Source organism: Talpa occidentalis, unplaced genomic scaffold (genome assembly GCF_014898055.3).
Source record: "Talpa occidentalis isolate TD23 unplaced genomic scaffold, MPIMG_talOcc4v2.1 talOcc4.10, whole genome shotgun sequence".
In the NCBI taxonomy this organism is placed as follows: domain Eukaryota; kingdom Metazoa; phylum Chordata; class Mammalia; order Eulipotyphla; family Talpidae; genus Talpa; species Talpa occidentalis.
In genome coordinates, this window is record NW_023600993.1 from 69,032,588 (window position 1) to 69,052,500 (window position 19,913).

The 19,913-nt window shown below is 39.2% G+C and overlaps 1 protein-coding gene across 1 annotated transcript in view; it reads right to left on the reverse strand.

The window, feature by feature from the left end:
- Positions 1-15,749: 15,749 nt before the first annotated feature.
- KIZ (kizuna centrosomal protein) overlaps positions 15,750-19,913 on the reverse strand; it is a 122,805-nt gene continuing 118,641 nt past the window's right edge. Inside the window, exons 13-14 of the mRNA XM_037493899.2 lie at positions 18,116-18,159; positions 15,750-15,977 (exon numbers count right to left, since the gene is read on the reverse strand). Of these exons, the coding sequence (XP_037349796.1) occupies positions 15,874-15,977; positions 18,116-18,159 (148 nt within the window). The 3' untranslated portion in view covers positions 15,750-15,873. The remainder of the gene's footprint in view (positions 15,978-18,115; positions 18,160-19,913) is intronic.

Sequence of the window (19,913 nt, forward strand, 5' to 3'; positions counted from 1 at the left end):
TATTGATTTAATTTTGGTTTACAACACTGTGTATGATTCAAAGGTACAGGATCACACCTCTTCAGATGTATGTTACCAGACTATACCCACTATGAAGGCACCCCTAGGTCTCCACCCTAGTCCATTGGCCCCCTTCCCATTTACTCCCCACTCTCTCTGGTAGTTTCAGTTCCACAGTCAGATTTTTAGGGTTTGTTTGGTTTAGTTTTGTCTGTTTTTATTTTCATTTTCCTATATTTCACAAATAAGTGAAATCATCTGGTATTTGTCTTTCCCCTGCCTTATATTGCTTAGCATAATTCCCTTTAGTTCCCGCCATATTGTCACAATGACAAGATTTCTTTTCTTTCGGATTCTCACTTATTTTTTTTTTTTTGGAGATTTATTTATTTATACAAGAACCAGGGTACAGGCCAGATGTGCGGGAAGGTGAGAGGATTCACCAGAGACAGAGCGGAGAACAGAACAGGCAGACTGATGAAATACACTGCTGAGGGGAGCAGCGGGCGCGACAGGAGAGGTCTACTCACCATGTGGGTTCCTCCAAGGCCGATGGGGATTGAATGGGCACTGCAGAGGCTGCGGACAGCTTCACAGCGCTGAGCTCAATGGCCTGCACCACCATGGGGCCCTCTTTCTTTCTTTCTTTCTTTTTTTTTAACTGAGTAGTATTCCTTTGTGTTTATATACCACATCTTCTTAATCCACTCATCAGCTGTTGGGCACCTAGGCTGTTTCCATAATTGGGCTATTGTATATAGTACTTCAGTGAACATAGGAGTGCATCCATCCCTTCAAATTACTGGTTTTAAATTTTTTTTCAGGTAGATATCTAAGAGCAGAAAGTCTTGATCATATGGTGGATCTATTTTTTTTTAACAAGATTTTTTTAAAATTAATTTATTTATATATACAACCACTGGGTACAGTCAGAAGCACGGGAGAGTGAGAGAATTCACCAGAGCCAGAGCAGGGAGCAGAACAGTCAGAATGATGAAATACACTGCTGAGGGGAGCAGCGGGTGGCAGGAGAGGTCTGTCGTGCCATTTGGGACCCTTGCCAGTGGCTGGGGATCGAACCGGCGCTGCAGAGGCTGTGGGCAACTTCGCAGCCCAGCGCTCACCGCTGCACCACCAGGGGAGGCCTATGGAGGATCTTTTTTTAATATTTTGAGAAAACTCCATACTCTTTTCCATTGGGGCTGGACTAGTCTACATTCTTACCAACAGTGTACAAGCATTCTTTTTTCTCCACATTCCTGTCAATACTTGTTGCTCTTTTTGATATGGGTCATTTTCAGGTGTGAGGTGATATGTCATGGCACATTTGATTTGTGTGTCTGTGATAATGACCAATTTTCATGTTTCCATTGGATCTGTATGTCTTCTTTGGAGAAATGTCTATTTAGCTCTTCTGCCCATTTTTTTTGATTGGGTTATTTGTTTTCTTTTTGTTGATTTACATGAATTCTTTGTAGATCTTTTTATTAGCCCTGTATCAGATGTATGATGTACAAATACTTTCTCCCATTCATAAGGATGTTTTTTTTCATTATTTCCTTTTACTGCACAGATGTTTTTTTAGCTTGATGGAGTCCCATTTGTTTATTTTTGCTTTTTTTTCCCCTTCCTGTTGGAGTAGAGTCCCCAAAGAAATTCCTGAAGCCAATCTTGTGGAAAGTTTTGCCTGTTTTCTTTTATGCATTTTGTTTCTGGTCTTACATCGAAGTTTTTAATCCAGTTTAATTAATTTTTGTGTATGGTGTGAGAGTGGGCTAGTTTCATTCTTTTGCTGTCCTGTTTTTCCAACATCATGTGTTGAAAAGACTTTCCTTTCTCCATTATACTTTCTTGGCCCTTTTTTGTAGATTAATGTTCCATGTAAGTGTAAGTTTATTTCTGGACTCTTAATTCCATTCCATTTGTTGGTGGGTCTATTTTTATCCCCAAACCATGTTGTTTTGATTACTATAGCTTTGTAGTATGATTTGAAATCTGGGAGTGTGATACTTCGGGTTTTTTTGTTTTGTATTGTTTTGTTTTGTTTTGTTCAGGATTGCTTTGGCTATTTAAAAGCCCATGTATTAACTCAGATTCTAGACTTGCAAACATTTTGCCACATTTACTTTCTCTCTCTCTCTCAACCCCCCTCTCTTGCACACACACACACTTGTCTGAACTATTTGAGTAACTTACAGATCTCATGCTCTTTTCCCCCTCAATATCTCAGTGTATTTTCTGAAAATAAAAACATTCACTTACACAATGAGCAAAATCAGGAAAAGTATTTATTTATCCAATATTATTACTAAATAAACTTTCCTTGCTTGAATTTTGCCTTCTGTCCTAATCGTGTCATGTGTAGCAAATGTTTTTCAGTCCAGTATGTAATCTAGGATTGTACACCTGCATTTGTTGTCTTGATCCTTTAGGCTCCTTCAGTCTAGGGCTGATCCTTCTTTTGCATTTGTCATCTTAACCTTAACAGTTTTTAAAAGTACAAGCCAGTCCTTGTGTAGGATGTCCCTTATTGTGGTCTTGTCTGACATTTCCACAAGATTAGTTTTATTTTTTATTTATTTTTTTTTAAAGATTTATTTATTTTTTTTATTTTTTAAAGATTTATGTATTTATTTATACAAGCACTGGGTACAGTCAGAAGCTCAGGAGGGTGAGAGAATTCACCAGAGCCAGAGCGGGGAGCAGAGCAGGCAGAAGGACTGAAGTACACTGCTGAGGGGAGCAGCGGGCGGCAGGAGAGGTCTGCGTGCCATGTGGGACCCTCCTCCGGTGGCCGGAAGCAGCTGGGGATCGAACCGGTGCTGCAGAGGCTGCAGGCAGCTTCGTAACCCAGCGCTCAACCACCGCGCCACCGGGGAGGCCCCAAGATTAGTTTTTAGATTATACATTTTTTAGGAGGAGTAGTACAGAATTGACGCTGTTTTCTTTTCTTAGGCCTAAATAAGTCAAATTGCTGGTGACAGTAACATTGACCTCTGGTTTCTCCTTTGTAACATGACTATCTTTATCCTGTAATTAATAAGTAATTTAAGAGTGAATATTTTGATAATATGTATAAGTCTTATTTCTAATAGAATGTTCATGTCCTAGTTTTAGCATCCACTGATGATCCTTGCCTGACTCAATATTATGATGGCTGCAAAACTCCTAACTATGTCATTCCTTCTACATTTATAAGTTGACATTTTGTAGAGATATAAATGGAAGAGAAGGGGAAGCTCTACATCATAGTAGAATGCCAACTAATAACGTAAACTACTATGCAAAGGCACAAATACATATGATATACTAATAATGTATATGTATATATACTTCATTTCAGTAAAGTTTATACTATTGACACTAATATATTTTTCATATTCTATATGTACATTCATATACACTGTATATATGTAATAAACAAGCTGGTAAATTCTTATTAGTAGTTAAAATTTATTATTGTCATTATTCATTTTGATGCTTACATTGTCTCAAATTTGGTCAATGGGAATCCCTTCAAACTAACTCCTGCTTTCTTTGGATATGTTTCCATCATTTTTAGAGTATGTGCTTTCTTTGGCACAATAAGATGTCTCCAGTTCACCTTCAACTTTTCCTGCTTCAGTTCTGGAATCATCCTCTAAGGTACCCTGAAAGCTTACATGTTCTGAAATGAATCTGGGGATGATAAAGAGGCAGAGTTGTCAGTCTAATACTCTTGAAAGTTCCTCAAATGTTCCACTGTCATATCTAGTAATAGCCCCACCTTTTTGTAATAAAAACCATCCCTCAGCACTAACATTCCATATGAAGTTAAATTTTATCTCACTTAATTTTTTTTTATGTCATAATTATTTGTAGCACGACACTGAAATTCCTTTGCCTCTGTTTATCTATAATTACCTTTAATTAGAAACCAACTCAAGGCCCAGGAAGAGCAGTTGGTAGAAGTTTCATTTTAGCGTATGACTCAGTTTTGTATTCCTTTCCATATTCCAGGGGTCAGTTCAAACGAACTTCAGGGAGAAAAGCATTTTTACCATGTTACATGTTAGGGAGACATGATTTGCCCATAGTGCGTGGGTGTGCATGGAAAGCAAAGTAAGAGTATAAGCAGTGACACTACAGAGCTCTAATGGCAGTATCCATCTCCTGGGAACTGATAAGAAGTGAAGGTTCCCAGTTTCCACTTAGACCTCTCAACCTGAATCTCTGAAGGATTCTTATCTCTAACATACGTTCCAGGGGATTCTGATGCCACTCAAGTTTGGGAACCACTATTCTAAGAAAGGTGCACTGTCTAACAAAGCTAGCTGACTTCCCAGCAGGCCCAGGGAGCAGAAAAGGGAAGCATCTTATACTGGACAGTAGGTTTCCTGCAGTTCTGGCTCCAGCAACCACAAGTTTGTGCACAGCCAGGTGTCCAGAACCACAGGGGAAGCTACAGGTAGTGAGTCCACTATGTTCACTGAAAATTCACAACAGACAGTGTTAAAAACTAAACTGAGGCACAGTGAAAGTTTTAAGAGATTATTTGAGCAAAAATTGATTTCAATTGGCAGCACTGAACTGGAAATGGTTAGGAATACTCCATGACAAGAGCTAACGGAAAGACTTTCATAGAGTAGAGACAGAAGCAAAACAATTATTTGTTGGTTACAGCTTAAGCAGTTGCCTCATTTGGGAAAGCCTAGTTCATTTGGGTTGTCCTTAGGTTTCAATTTCTTAACATTGAGGCATTTCCAGCTTAGGTTTTGGTTTGCTTACGTAGGCTAATGAGGTATTAAAGTCACTTTAATCTAATGACCTCCTTGCTTAATTAATTTAACGATGGTAAGAGCAAAGATGTGCTTAATTTTTTTGGTCTCCAATAAGTCCTCATTCTATAGCTAATTCCATTTTTAGTGCAATCTTTTTTTTTTTTTTTTTTTTTTTTTTTTTAGTGCAATTTCGAATCTACCTAACAGGTGAGAACGTGGGAAATCTAAGACAGAACATTCATATGGCAAAAGGGTTGGGGGCCAGGGACTGAGGGCTGGTTAATGGAGACAAAGGTGGAGGGAGCTTCTCTTCACCCTTATGGTCTCATATCCGTTCCCACCCCATCCCTGAAATGGGACTGTGGTCAACCTAGGGTTACTATTCATGGCTACTGCGCTAGGGGAAATGGCCATGATCCCCAACTAAAGTTATTATAATATTTGACATTTATTTAAAATCTCAGAATATAGTTTTCTGCTGCCCTAGAAAAGTGACTGATTGTGTTTTGCAAATAAACATAGAGTTAGAGTGTTTAGAAGTGGTTACATAAAAGTTTTGTTTTAAACGACCTATGCAAACAGGAACCAGTGTGTTATTGTGGAATCATGTGGACCAACATCAGTCACCATCCACTTTCTGAGAGAATGGATCTAAAAATTAAGTCTTTTCAGGAAACTATAAAGCTAGGAGCTATGGCAGATGATTTTCTCAGCAGGGCAGTACCAACAGCATAAAGACTGAAATATTTCATAGTTAACAATGAGCGCTGGCCAAGAGTGGCCTCCAAGTGGAAAGCACTGAGTCCTTTTTCTGTTCACTCAGAACAGGGTTTGAGAGTCCTACTAGATTGAGAGGCTCTTCAAGGCTCTCAAGTTTGCCCAGCAAGGACAGTATTTGACCTTCCATTTTGTATCAACAAACAGTTCTCCCTCTGAGACTACACAAACAGGAGATTCAGTCTGTCCTTTCAGCTTCCTTTCTCTAAAGTCTTCTCCCAGTTCTTGCAGAGTTATTTCCTGTGAGAGAAAGAGGTGAACATTTATACATGACTTCCAAGGTCCTAGTTATAGCCTGTGGGGTTCCTGTAGCATTCTATTTTGGTAAGATTTCCTGGGGTAAAGTGTGAAGGAGGAAAACTATCTAAAGCAAACTTAAAACCTTTCTCTCCCAGCAGAGGTCTTACAGCAAAGGCAGTTTCACCTTACAAGACTGAGATCATGAATATATCTTCCAAAGTAAATAATGACTCCCCCACATGATGTAAAGCAAGGAACTTTAGAATTCTTCCATGAAATATCATCAAGAAACTTGGGGATTTTTTTGGCTTTATGGGAGGTAATGTGTAAACAAAGGATTACTACTGTGTGTATGTCTGGTTCTTCATTAAAAAAAAATTTTTTTTAAAGACGACTACAGTTGATTAACTCCCACAGCCTAGACTCCCCTCTTTTTCTGCAGTTGTCCTACCACCTCTGCTGCCAACAGATACAGGAAATCCCTGGTTTTACTTACTTTCATTCTCTTGACACTGTGCTCAAAAACTCTTTCCCCTGGAGTGAAACTTTTTTTTTAATTTTAATTTTATATTCCCCATACAATTGCAACCCCCTTATTTTGACCCCAATCACTTCTTTCCCCCCCCCCCATAGTGTGTCTCTGGTTCGTAGTTGTGTGTTGATTTTTATTTTTTCTTTCTTATAGTTATTCTTTTTCCTGTTCCTTTATTTAGGTTTTCTAGATTCCTGCTATGAGTGAGACCATCCAGTATTTTTCTTTTTCTTTCTGACTTATTTTGCTGAGCATGATCCCTTCCAGTGCCATCCATGTTGCTGCAAATTGCATGTGTTTATCTTTTTTGAATGCTGAGTAATATTCCATGGTGTATATGTACCACATCTTCTTGATCCAGTCATCTATTTTTGGTCATTTGGGTTGTTTCCAAAGCTTAGCTATTGTAAATAGTGCTGGAGTGAAACTTTTAAGAACCCCCTTCACAGTGATTCACCTTTGCTCAGAAAAGCTTTGTCAAAGTGAGCATGGAAGAGCTAGACATTCCCATGAGGGAAATATACAGCTTGGAATTACTATACAAGAAAATAATGACACATCAAGAAATACAGTAAGAGCATAGACAAGGCTCATGAAGAAATAAATACACCAAATAGCAAGGATCCCAAGTGGTGATGTATGAGTATAATTGAAAATTATACATGTGAAGTTCCTTTATAAGGACTAGTTTACAATAGTGTTGACCTCAAATAAATAATAATTCTTCCTGAAACATTACAACCTATGAAGTAGGTAGAATTGGTAATGTTTCCCACTCTGATAGAAGAAAAGAACTGCCCAGCTAATAGCCACATATTTTGAGACACAAATAGCTAAGTCAAAATAAGGACTATATATGGGATGGCATTATTGAATGAATGCTAATCACCTTAAATATGAAAACAGTATGGTGATTAGGTAAAAGATGCTTTTATTCTTCAAGCAGACTGGAGAGTTCAGGGCATCAGGAAAGAAGAGGAGACCCTGGAAGAGAGGAGAGTGAAGGTATTGGAACGTCTGGCTGGTCTGCTCAAGATCCCCCCAATCATATGGAAAAACACTGTTTTGAGTATCTATTGTTGCATAATAAAGCATCCCCAAACAAAGGCTTAAAACAATTGCTTATTTACCTCCAGTCTGTACTTTGGGAGTGCAGCTCATTTCCACTACATGTATCATCACCAATGGTGCTCAAAGGGTTGGGGGCTAAATGGAATAGTTTGCTGTTGGTCAGGATCTTTGGGTCTCCATTTGTCTCTTCACATTGTTAGCTTGGTATTTCTCACAGTTTGGTGGTCTCAGAGCATGTGGATTTCTTACATGGCAGTTGGTTTCCTTCAAAATGCAAAAGTAGAAGCTGCCAGATCTTCTTAAGGCTTAGATCTAGAACTGGTTCTGTGTTAATTCTGCTGCATTGGGCCAGGCTAGATTTAAGACTTAAATACCAGAATAAGAGGCTCACTGGGGACCACTAAATAAATAGTTTACCACACACAGGGATAAGGAGTTGTGTAGGCAACAACCACAGGAATGGGGTCTAATAGAGGGGACTGTGTTTCAAAAATCTTTAACTCTGATTGTACCAGGTCACCTGAGTTAAAAAGCAGTGGTCCAACTGTGCTATGAAAAAAGGAAAAACAAAGGTTTCTGGATTGCAGTACCTTTCCAAGAATTTAAGATGTTTGGATAAGTCGGGAGTATAACAGAAAGTGCTTTTCAAATCTATCTGGCCATGGTGCACAATTTTTAAAAGAATATCATTTGAGACATTGGGATTATAAGGATTCCAGTTTGGATTATTTTTTCTACTTCAATAATGCTTTATTAAATACATACAATGTGAAATAAAGTACATATAATATGAAATTTACCACTGTAACCATTTTTAAATGGACAGATCAGTGGTGTTCAACACTGAATTTGGCATTCGCATTGTTGTAGCACCATTACCACTGTCCATCTCCAATACTCTCCATCTTGTAAAACCAAAATTATCTACTCATTAAATAAACCCCTAGCAACAATCACTTTTATTTTCTGTCTATGAATTTTTGACTTTTCTGTGCCATGAATGGCATCATTCAGCATTTGTCAGTTTGTGACTGGCTTATTTATACTCACCCTAACTTTTTGGGTTACAACACGCATGAAATCTCTTTTTTCTGTATTTTTAACTTCAATCTATTTGTGAGTCTCTTGTACAGAGCATATGTTGAATCATGATTTTGAAATCCATTCTGTCAATCTCTGTATTTTGATTGCAGAGTTTAATCCATTTACATTTAAAGGAATTCCTTATAAGGAGGGACTTATGTCATTTTGCTATTTGTTTTCTACAAGATTTAGTTTTTTGTCTCCCATTTGCTGCAGTACTGTTTTCTGTGTTTAGTTGATTTTTTTTGCAGTGAAATATTTATTTCTCTTTTAATCTACTTTTGTGATAATTTGTAATGATTTTCTTTTTATTTACCATGAGGATTATGTTTAACATGCCAATATTATAACACTCCTTTTTGTCCGGAGCCGCCTGGAGCATGCGCCGTGTTGCGCAACACACGTGCCATTAATTAGTTTTCGCTTTACCGTTTTTGCCTGCTGAGAAACCACAGGTGTTTCCTATTAATCAAATGAGACTGGGAGGTAAGATGGGAGGAGCTACCAGGATATAAGAAGAGAACCACGAGAAGGTCGAGAGGTTATTGCAGGAATGATTGGGAGAGGTCATTGCGAGAGGTTATTGTGAGAGGTTATTGCGAGAGAGGTTATTGCGAGAGGAGCAGAAAGAAGGTCAGGGAAGTAAGAAAGTCAGGGAAAAGAAAGTTATGTAAAAGTAGTATAAGGAAAAATAAAGAAGTAAACGCTAGCGTCAAGTCGTCAAGCCCCTCATTTCAATCCTCAGCCCTTCTCTTCCCGTGCCTCTGAACCCCGCGGGCCGGGACACCTTTTGACTTCCACAATATACAAAAATTGCTCCTATAAAGCTTCATCCTCACCCCTTTCAGCTACTGATGTTACAAAATTAATCTTTATATAATGTTCAAAACCATAAACTAATAATTATTTTAATACATTTCTCTCTTAAGCTATATAGAAAACAAAATGTGGAATTACAAACCAAAGTTATAATAATGCTAGCTTTTAAACTAATTAAGTTTTTTAAATGTGTTAATCTCAAATCATATAGATTATAAAAATTGGAATTGTAAATCAAAGTTAAAATGATACTGACCTTTATAATTGTCCATGAACTTATTTTTACTGGGATTTTTTTTTTTTGAGATCTTTATTTTTTACTACAACTTCAAGTTATGATCTACTGTCCTTCCATTTCAATCTGCAGGAATTATTTAGCATTTCTTATAGGGCAGATCTAATGGTAGTCAACACCCTCAGCTTTGATTTATCAAGCAATGTCTACATTTTAGTTTCCTTTTAGGCTTCCTATTGAAATACCTTTATTGATATTTCCATCATTTTCACACATTTCTTTTTTGTGTCCCTTCATGTCTCCTTTTAGGTCTTTGTGTGTATTTATGCCAGTTGTTTTAAAGTCTTTATCTAGCAAGTTATCATCTGATCTTTCTCAGCAACTGTTTCTGTTGAAATTTTTTTCCTTTGAATGGGTAATACTTTCCTATATGACTGTGACTTTTTCTTTTGTGAAGCTTTGCTGAAAACCAGATATTTTATTTTATTTTTTTTTTTTTTTTCATGGTATGTTTTTTTTTTTTTTTAATAAATTTTATTGTTATATTCCCCATACAATTGCAGCCCCCCCATTCTGACCCAATCCCTCCCCTCCCACCCCCGCCCCCCTAAAAGTGTCTCTGGTTCATAGTTTTTTGTTGATTTTGATTTTCACTTTCTTATAGTTATTCATTTTCCTGGTCCCTTATTTAAGTTTTCTAGATTCCTGCTATGAGTGAGACCATCCGGTATTTTTCTTTTTCTTTTTGGCTTATTTCGCTGAGCATGATCCCTTCCAGTGCCATCCATGTTGGTGCAAATTGCATGTGTTTATCTTTTTTGAATGCTGAGTAATATTCCATGGTATATATGTACCACATCTTCTTGATCCAGTCATCTATTTTTGGGCATTTGGGTTGTTTCCAAAGCTTAGCTATTGTAAACAGTGCTGCTATAAACATAGGGGTGCAGGTGTTCTTTGGAATTGATGTTTCTGTGTCCTTTGGGTAAATACCTAGGAGTGGAATTGCTGGATCATATGGAAGCTCTATGTTTAGTAGGTCCAGAAATCTCCATACAGCTTTCCACAGTGGTTGGACCAGTTTGCACTCCCACCAACAGTGCAGAAGAGTTCCTTTTTCTCCACACCCTCGCCAACATTTGTTGTTGCTAGTTTTTTTAATATGTGCCATTCTCACTGGTGTAAGATGGTATCTCATGGTAGTTTTGATTTGCATTTCCCTGATGACAAGTGATGTTGAACATTTTTTCATATGCCTGTTGGCCATTTGCATTTCCTCTTCAGAGAAGTTTCTTTTAAGCTCTTCTGCCCATTTTTTGACTGGATTATTTTCTTTGTTGTTGTTGAGTCTCATCAGCTCTTTGCAGATTTTTGTGATCAGTCCTTTATCATTAGTGTTGGGTGCAAAAATGTTCTCCCAGTTGGTGGGGTTTCTCTTTGTTTTTGTTATTGTCTCTTTTGCTGTGCAAAAGCTCTTTAATTTGATGTAGTCCCAGCTGTTTATCTTTGCCTTCACTATCACTGCTTTGGGTGATGTGTCTGTAAAGATGTCTTTGATGTGCAAATCACGTAGTGTTTCGCCTATATTTCCTTCTATATATTTTATGGTTTCAGGTCTTATGTCTAGTTCTTTAATCCATTTTGAGTTGATTTTTGTGTATGGTGTGAGGTGGTGGTCAAGCTTCATTCTTTTGCATGTAGCGACCCAGTTTTCCCAGCACCATTTATTGAACAAACTTTCTTTGCTCCAATGCATATTCTTTGAAAACCAGATATTTTAATCTAAAAATGTAGTAGCTCTGAAACTCAGATTCTTTCTTCTTTCCACAGGGTTTGCTGATTTTTTTTTTTTGGTTGTTTAAGGTTGTATAAGGTATATATTAATGTATATATTAAAGTCTTGTCAGGTATATTTTAAGCTTGCATATTTTCATGAACCTGTATGGTGACTTGAAATTTGCCCACATATGTGGTTTCTTTTTAAGGTCCTAAAATTTTACATGTATTTCTCCCAAAAATGAAAAGAAGAAAAATGAAGGGAGGAAATGAAAAAGGAATGTCTTTTTAATCCTCCTGGAAGTTGCTTCATCTTGGAGGGAGGGGTTTGCATTGTGAAGAAGGGTGCTACAATGACCACCTGTCTTATGTTTCTGTACCTCCAAGATGAGAAGTAACAATCACAAATAGTCAGGTTTTGGAAAATAAGATCTTTATTATCACATAAGGGGTTAGAGGGGATTAGTATCCACTGCCATGCTAGGAGCCAAATTAGCTGACATTAGCAGTTTACTATCCAAGTATGCCCCCAGAAGTTTTTAACCTTAAGATAAACTCCAGAGTTCCAAAATAGGTGCACTAGCTAGATTCTGTCAGTACAATTATTTTCTTTGTGGGGAGACAGATTCCTGAGGCTTCCTGCTCTGCCATCTTCCCAGAATCTACGTTCTTCAGTCTAGATGCCTCTAGATGTGGAGATAGGGTTTTCATTGAATCCCAGTACAATGTCATATACATAGTAAGTATGCAGTAAATATAGCTGACAGAATTATTATTTGCTATTCCATGGAAATACATTCAAAGAATTAGACTACCTGTGCTTGTGTCCTATCAAGTTTTGTTTGATAAGGAGGCAATCTTTGGCTAAGGCTAAGTCTTTGACTTAGCCTGGCTTTTATGCTACCTGTCTCAGCATCAAAATGACACCTAATTCTCATAAAGTATATTGATAGTTTCTCTTCATCCATATTCTCCCAAGGGGATCTGCTTCAGTTCAGTGTTACCATGGAGTCAGGACGTGAGACTCAGTAGCCTAACAAGTTCCTTTGGTATGAGAAAATTCTAGTTGCCTACAAGTAAAAATGATTGTATGATCATGTACATCCCAGAATGACTGAAACCCTAGCTAGCCACTTGTTAAGACTTAGCCGAAGTCAAAGACTTAGCCTTAGCCAAAGGTTGCCTCCTTATCAAAACCTGATAGGACATAAGCGCAGGTAGTTTAATTCTTTCCATGGAATCGCAAATAATAATTCTGTTGGCTATATTTACTGCATACTTACTATGTATATGACATTGTGCTAAGTACTGGGATTCATATCTAATCTTGTGTGACTCTTGAATTTGGATGTTTAATCATTGCATGGGTCAGTCTCCTAGAGATATTCCTCCGTCAATATTTAGCATATACACTATGTGACAAAAACTGCCAGTTTTCTAGCAAAATTAATTTTCTTCTTCCTGGGAATATGGTTACCCAGGTGGATAATGTTTTCCAAATTACTCTTTGGCTAGGTTTGCCCAAGTTACTATTCACCAATGGAATGTGAGAAATACCAACATCACTACTAAGAAGGAAATCTCTTTCCTAGGAAATCCACTCTCTTCCTCCACTAGTGCTTACCACCCAGCTAGGCCATGCCCACCAAGATAACTCCCTGGAGATGCTGGAGGAACAAAATTAAAGGGACCTGGATTTCTGGATTCTGAATATAAGAGCAGAGCCCTTGCCAAACCTGGGGCTATTAATGACAGAGAAATAAGCTTCCATGTTCTCAAAGCCACTATATCTTGAAGCATGTTTGTTGTAGTAGCTAAAACAGTATACTAGACAGCTTGCATTTAGATGATCTGTTTCTTCCTTATTAGGGAGAGAAGTCCTTGAGGGCAGGGATCTTGCCAAATTCGTGTCCCTGGGTATTTCACCTGGCATAGAGGTTGGGATATAGCAGGTACTCTAGAATGAAAGCACTTGTTAAATAAATGTTAATTCCTATATTATTACAAAAAATGCCAATGAGAAATGTTGGAGCATCGAGCATGAATGCAGGCATATCTGAAAAAGGATAAAGAATTGGTCCTCAGCAAGAATTGGGACTAGGATGCAGGACTAAAGCATTCTCCTGGCACTGGAGGGATGTAGCTTCAGTTTGGTTGATTTCACACCAGAAGTGTTCTTGCAAAGGCTTAGCTAGTGGGACCCTGTGAAGGCCATTTCATAACTACCATGGTGATTAAACCACAGGATGCTGCAGAGTAGCTTCCTAGCTCTTTTCTCTATCATGTTTCCTTGGTCAAGATTCATCCGGCTTTAAATTTGGGAAGGCAGGAGATGGCAGTCCTACTGTCCATCAGTATCATCTGTCCCCATCTTAGAGCTGCCAGAGTGACAGCTGGGGAAAAGCAGGATCAAGTTGACTGGCAGAATGTTTTACATCTAATGAGTTTGTGCACAATAATAGTATAATAAATAAGGCTCTAGAGGAACTTGGTTATCGCTTGCATTCCAAAAGTGAGATATGGCCTTACCAGAAGCTCACAGAGCCATCTGTCATCAAATATTAGTCTTTGTGTCAATGGCTGGACTGGCCTGAGGAAATGGAAAACATCAGCAGAGGGAGGCAAATGACAACACCATGTCGTTCAAAAAGATTTAAAGGGAGCTACCTTAAAGAGTCAGAGATTTCCAGAAGATGTAGAAATATATAAAACCACTACCAAAAGCAGTTAGACTTGAAATCTTAGCTGCTGAATGCTGATGAGTCTTTCCATTGAATGAGTGCAGTTTCTGTCAGTCAGGGTAAGTTCTTGAGTAATATAATCCTTATCTGTTTGAATTTGGGGCTGGAATTATTGCAATCTTCTTTAATGTGTTTTTTGCCAGTTTGATACATCAAAATCTGATTGTCACTGAAGCACTCTGCTGATGACAGAACTGCTAGTGACAGGAATACTGAAAGTGGATGAAAGCTTGAGAATTGGATAAAAGTTGTTAGGATTTGTGGTTGTTTGACTTCCTCGTCTTTTGTTGAGGAAAAGAAGGGGAGAAATCACAAGCTGTCACAAATAGAGAATTGGGCCTAAACACAACTAAATGCTGAGTGTCTCAAACACCTGGTAATGGGGCAGAGTCTGGGAGGACACAGGCAATGGACCATTTAGAAATATGGGAATTAGAAAAGCAATACATGAGATGAAAATTTTAAGGATAGCCAGTCCCCAATGGGGACATGGAGATGTAGGTGGTTTTTGGTGCCGTATCTGCGTGTGGCCTCAGCTTACGTTGGGTTTATTCATGTGATTTACCATTGTTGATGGGAGGCCCTGGATTGGCCTCTTTTGGGAGTTATGAGGATGGTTTGCCAGAGACAGAGTTCAGGGAGGTTGACTTTTGATGGTTCAAACTCACAAAAATAACCTCCGGATTTAGAACAATTCTCTCCAAGTATATTCCAGGACAAGTAATGGTAGACGTCTACAGGTGATATGGTAGAATGAGGTCACCATCTACCCTAGCCCCTTGTTGTAGGCTTTGCTCTACTGCAGATTCTGGAAAGCTAATGTCTCTATTTTCTACATTCCCTTGCAGTAAGAGCCTATGGTGATTTAGTCGGTTCTAAAATCAGGTGTACTTGTGTTGATTTGGGGAGTTGGCTCATTAAAGTGGTCAGACATGGGGAGTTATTTTTAAATGGGTAGAGAGTTTCAGTTGTACAAAATGAAAAAAATTCTGGAGATGGGTGGTAATGATAGTTACAAACAATGTGATTGCAGCTAATGCTACCAAACTGTACTCTTAAAAATAGTTGAGAAGTTAAATTTTATGTTGTGTATTTTCGTTTGCACACATACAAAGGAAAATATGGCCAATAAAGTAACTTAATGCTTTCCTAAAACTCATTCACATATAACGTACCTCTTTATAAATCACTTTTAAAAAAAGATTTTTATTTATTTATGCATACAAGAACTGGGGTATAGGCCAGAGGTTTGGGAGGTGAGAGGATTCACCAGAGACAAATTGGGGAGCAGAACAGGCAGATTGACCGAAATACACTGCTGAGGGGAGCAGTGGGTGAGACAGGAGAGGTCTGCTGCACCATGTGGGTACCTCCCTGGCCAGCCAGGGATAGAACTCAAGCTGCAGAGGCTGCGGATAGCTTCATAGTGCTGTGCTTAACCGCTTGCACTACCAGAGAGGCCCTATTTCAGCTTTTTAATAAGTTTCAAAGTTGGGAATTGTGAGTATTCCAATTTTGTGTTTCTTTTCAAAGACTGTTTTGGGTATTCTGAATCCCTTGAATTTCTATATGAATTTTAGGATCACCATGTGAATTTCTACAAAGAAATTAGCTTGAATTTTAATGGGTGTTTTATTCACAACTTTGCTTTTTGATACACATAAAAAGGAAAATGCCAGGTAATAGTTAAATCATGAAATTTCACTTGAATAGCAAAGTGGTTTCAAATTTTCCTACTAAACAGAAGTCATAAAAGGATATGTTTATTTTGGACATCACATATGAACACCAGCTTTCAATTTGTTCAAAGTTTTTATTTCCAACAGACATTACAACTTGTTAGTCATAAAAATCATCAAAATCATCAGTGGATGTGTTATGGTTTCTAGGACGTAAAGCAGCTTCAATTTCTGAGTTACTGTCATCAGACTCACCCCAGAAGGCTGGAAGAGAAAACCAGACAGTTATTTAACATTTCTGCACTCTGATTAGTTTGGTTTAATCAGCAGACCTGGTTAATTGGAGTACTTGTGGGCAAAAGGTTACTAGGGACACCACATGATGTGTCTGATCAAATACATCTGCAATGCAGGTCCACAATACACCAATCTATACATTTCACAGTGTGCTCTGTACATTGTTAAAGAAAACACTTTGCAGAATACCTCCTTTTCCCTTCTATTGTGTCCTGCTCTTTATTATAGAATAGGGATTTAAAATCAGGATTAACACAGAGGTAGGGTTACCTGGGGGTGTTTAATCACCTCTGCTGCTCCTTCACTCTGACCTCCCTTGGTCTTTATAAGAGAGGGCCAAGACAACACGGTGGAGGGGTAGTAGTGAGGTTTATATTGAAACAGAGGCTCAGGTATACATGGTTTATTTGGGAAATGATTTTGAGGATGATGTGGAGGGGCTGGGAGAGTGATGCAAGGAGAAAGGAAGCCAGGAGAGGAGGTACTGAGTGGGCTGGCAGTGGCAGTGGGGCTCAGACATGTAGGGGTCCTCTGAGAGACATTAACTCTCTTCAGATTGTCTCTGAAGAATAAGGAACTCTCATTTCTCATTGGCTAAGGGTTTTTCTCAACCAGGGCATCAACTTTCTGGCACTTTGGGCTGCCCTGGGAGGGTGAGTATGTGCCATGTCTGCTGAAAGCGCTCAGGGAGAGGCCTGATGTAGAAGGCCATGGGCATGCCCATGAACTACACTGAGGTGACATTCAAGGTGATTCAATAAGATGTGGTGGGCACACTGTCTGTGACATTGACATCTCCATGATTACTGATAACAACATGGCAGGCTTTGTGATGACTTCTTATGTGTGACCCTATTTAATCCTTGTACCAACTTTTTAAGTTAGATAAGTATTAACTAATGTCCTTGTTTACTGAGCAGATCGAGGCTCAGAGGGGTAAGTGACTGCCCACAATCACAACATTAGGGGATGGCATCAAGTCAGGACCCACATCATCTGACTCACACCCACATTCTCAATTACAGTCCTTTGGAATGGGGTAGCATTTTCCCTGTGAGCTGGTGTTAAAGGAGCTCGCTGAGCAGAGGAAATAGGAAAGAAATGTGACAGCTCAGGAACAATAGGAGCTAAGGAATGGAGGTACAAGGGTGGTTTATCTGGAAAATGCTGTCTGTGTCTAGACCCAAAGAAAAGAATTTGGGAAGAACTGACTGGAAAGCAGGACAGGGCTAACCTATGAAGGGAGAAAGTTGTAAACTCTGTTTTATAGGTGGCAGGGAGACACTGGCAATTCTTAGATGGGTAAGAAAGTCAAATGATATTTTATTTATTTATTTTTAAATTTTTTTTAATTATTATTATTTTTTTAATAGAGGCATGTTTTATTTATTTATTTATTTGTTTGTGTTTGTTTTGTTTATACATGCACTGGGTACAGTCAGAAGCACGGGAGGGTGAGAGAATTCACCAGAGCCAGAGCGGGGAGCAGAGCAGGCAGAAGGACCGAAGTACACTGCTGAGGGGAGCAGCGGGCGGCAGGAGAGGTCTGCGCGCCATGCGGGACCCTCCTCCAGTGGCCGGGGAGCAGCCGGGGATCGAATCGGCGCCGCAGAGGCCGCGGGCAGCTTCGCAACCCAGCGCTCAACCGCTGCGCCACCGGGGAGGCCCTCAAATGATATTTTAGATGTTGGTGTCCAGGTGGAAGCCAGTCAGGTGTTGGAGAGTGGTTGCTGGTAAGGAAACTGGTTTGCGTCCACTACGAGAGCTCTGTCACTTCTGAGGATGGGGACAGAGGCAGGAAACACTTCATAGGTAGAATATACTAGTGCTGGGAATCAGTTGGCCACAGAGGCCAGGAATCCTTGAAAATTCAAATGCTCTGCCACTCTGGTCTACAGTGTTCATGTGTTCTCAGTTTGCAGCTCTGTCACTGAAGAATGGGGCCTCAGAAGCCCCCAGAACCCTGCAGATACTACAGGCCCTAGGGGAATAGCAAGGGGTGCCCTGTAAGCACAGCATACTGCATATCTCGGGTGTGGCAAAGACATGTCACTGATTATTCTTAGTTAAAACACAAACATCTGGTCTCCAGTTATTTCTCTTACCTTTAGACTTTAAATTGGCAGTCAGTTTCTTTTTGTTTTCATGCCTGTAAAATAAAGAAACAGACTAAGTCCAATATATATTTTACAATGAGTGTATATGAGGAAAGAGACCTGGGTTAGTCACTGAAAGGCCAGGAAATTTATACTTACTCCCTAAATTTTAGCAGCATAAAGAAAATGTAAGAACACTGTGGCCAGAGGTATTTGCTTAATCTTTGGTGGGGGTCTCCCTACTGAGACAGCATTACCATAATCCTTGAGTTTCTAAATCAGACCCAGCCCTGCCCTCAGCGTAACATATGGCATGGCTGGACTGTGAGGGCATAGCAGTGAGGCAGAAGACCAAATTTAAAGATTTATTTATTTATGCATACAAGAACTGGGGTATAAGCCAGAGGTGTGGGGGTGAGAGGAGTCACCAGAGACAGAGAGGGGAGAAGCACAGGCAGATTAACTGAAATACACTGCTGAGGGGAGCAGCGGGAGAGACAGGAGAGGTCTGCTGTGCCATGTGGGGTAGCTCCTTGGCCAGGGATCAAACTCATGTTGCAGTGGCTGGAGATAGCTTGACAGTGCTGTGTCTTTAACCCCTGCACCACCAGGGAGGCCTGGAGGACCAAATTTAGACAAGCTACAGGTGAAATACCTAAAGCAGAGAATTTAAGAAGGTAGAATGCAAAAAGAAGTTGATAAGGTAGTTAAAATAGCAACTGTAGTCAAGCCAGTGATACCAATACTTAATGATTTAACCAAGAAGCTCAAAATTAACTCAGTTTTTGTACTTAAAAATATTAATATGCAGTAAAAGAATAAAGCTAATACCCTGGGCACCAAGTGTAGATTTTTGGGTACCACTCACAGACACTGAAATTTAAAATTCATAATTTCATGTGTCACGCAACACTATTCTTTGTATATCTTCCAGCCTTTTAAAAACACACAAACCACTCTCAACTGCTGGTTTGCACAGAACCAGGCTGGGCTTGGCCCCAGGGCTGTTGTTTGCCAAGCCTGTTACAAAGCATGGCCTTCACACACTGCACAAACAGCAAACCAAAGAACCTGCCTTTCCCTGCATGGTCTTTCACAGATAACTCTTGGAACCTCAAAGAGCAGACTTGGTATTCTTTCCCTGTAAGTATACAACTAGACTTGGTATTCTTTCCCTGTAGTAATTTTGAGAATCTACTTCAAAATTAATCATTTTAAGTAAGACACCATGGATATTTGATTTGATTAAAATGTGACCATATTCTATTGGTCTTATTATAACAGGACAATGATCTCTGCAGAACTTCCCAGGAGATTTGGTTTTCTTTTCTCCCGGATGTACAGTGAACACCATAGTCTCACCAGGGAGATGCTCAATTGCAAACATTTTGCCATTCCTGCTTTATCTCATATTTTCTTTGTCTACCCATTAAGTTGTCTTATTTCTTGGTGCATTTAGGCAGTTGTTGATAAAGTCTCCTGTTATTGACAAACCAGATCAGTACAATTCTGATTGGGGTTGCTTTTGTTCTCATCCTTGCAAATTTTTAGATGTTATAGACAGCCAGGGTCTTATCAGAGGAGTTACATTCTAAGCATGTAGCAGAGTGAACACCCTATGTACGCCAACATGATGACCCCAGAGCACTAAAGGAACAGTGGGAATTATGCGTGTCAGTTGTTCATCTTATATGAGCAAAGGCTAATGTAGCTAGAAACAAAACATAAATACAAAATTAAATGGGAAGAACTTTTGCAAGTGTGGAAGCAGCAAGTGGCCACAAAAATGATACGTGGAAATATTAAT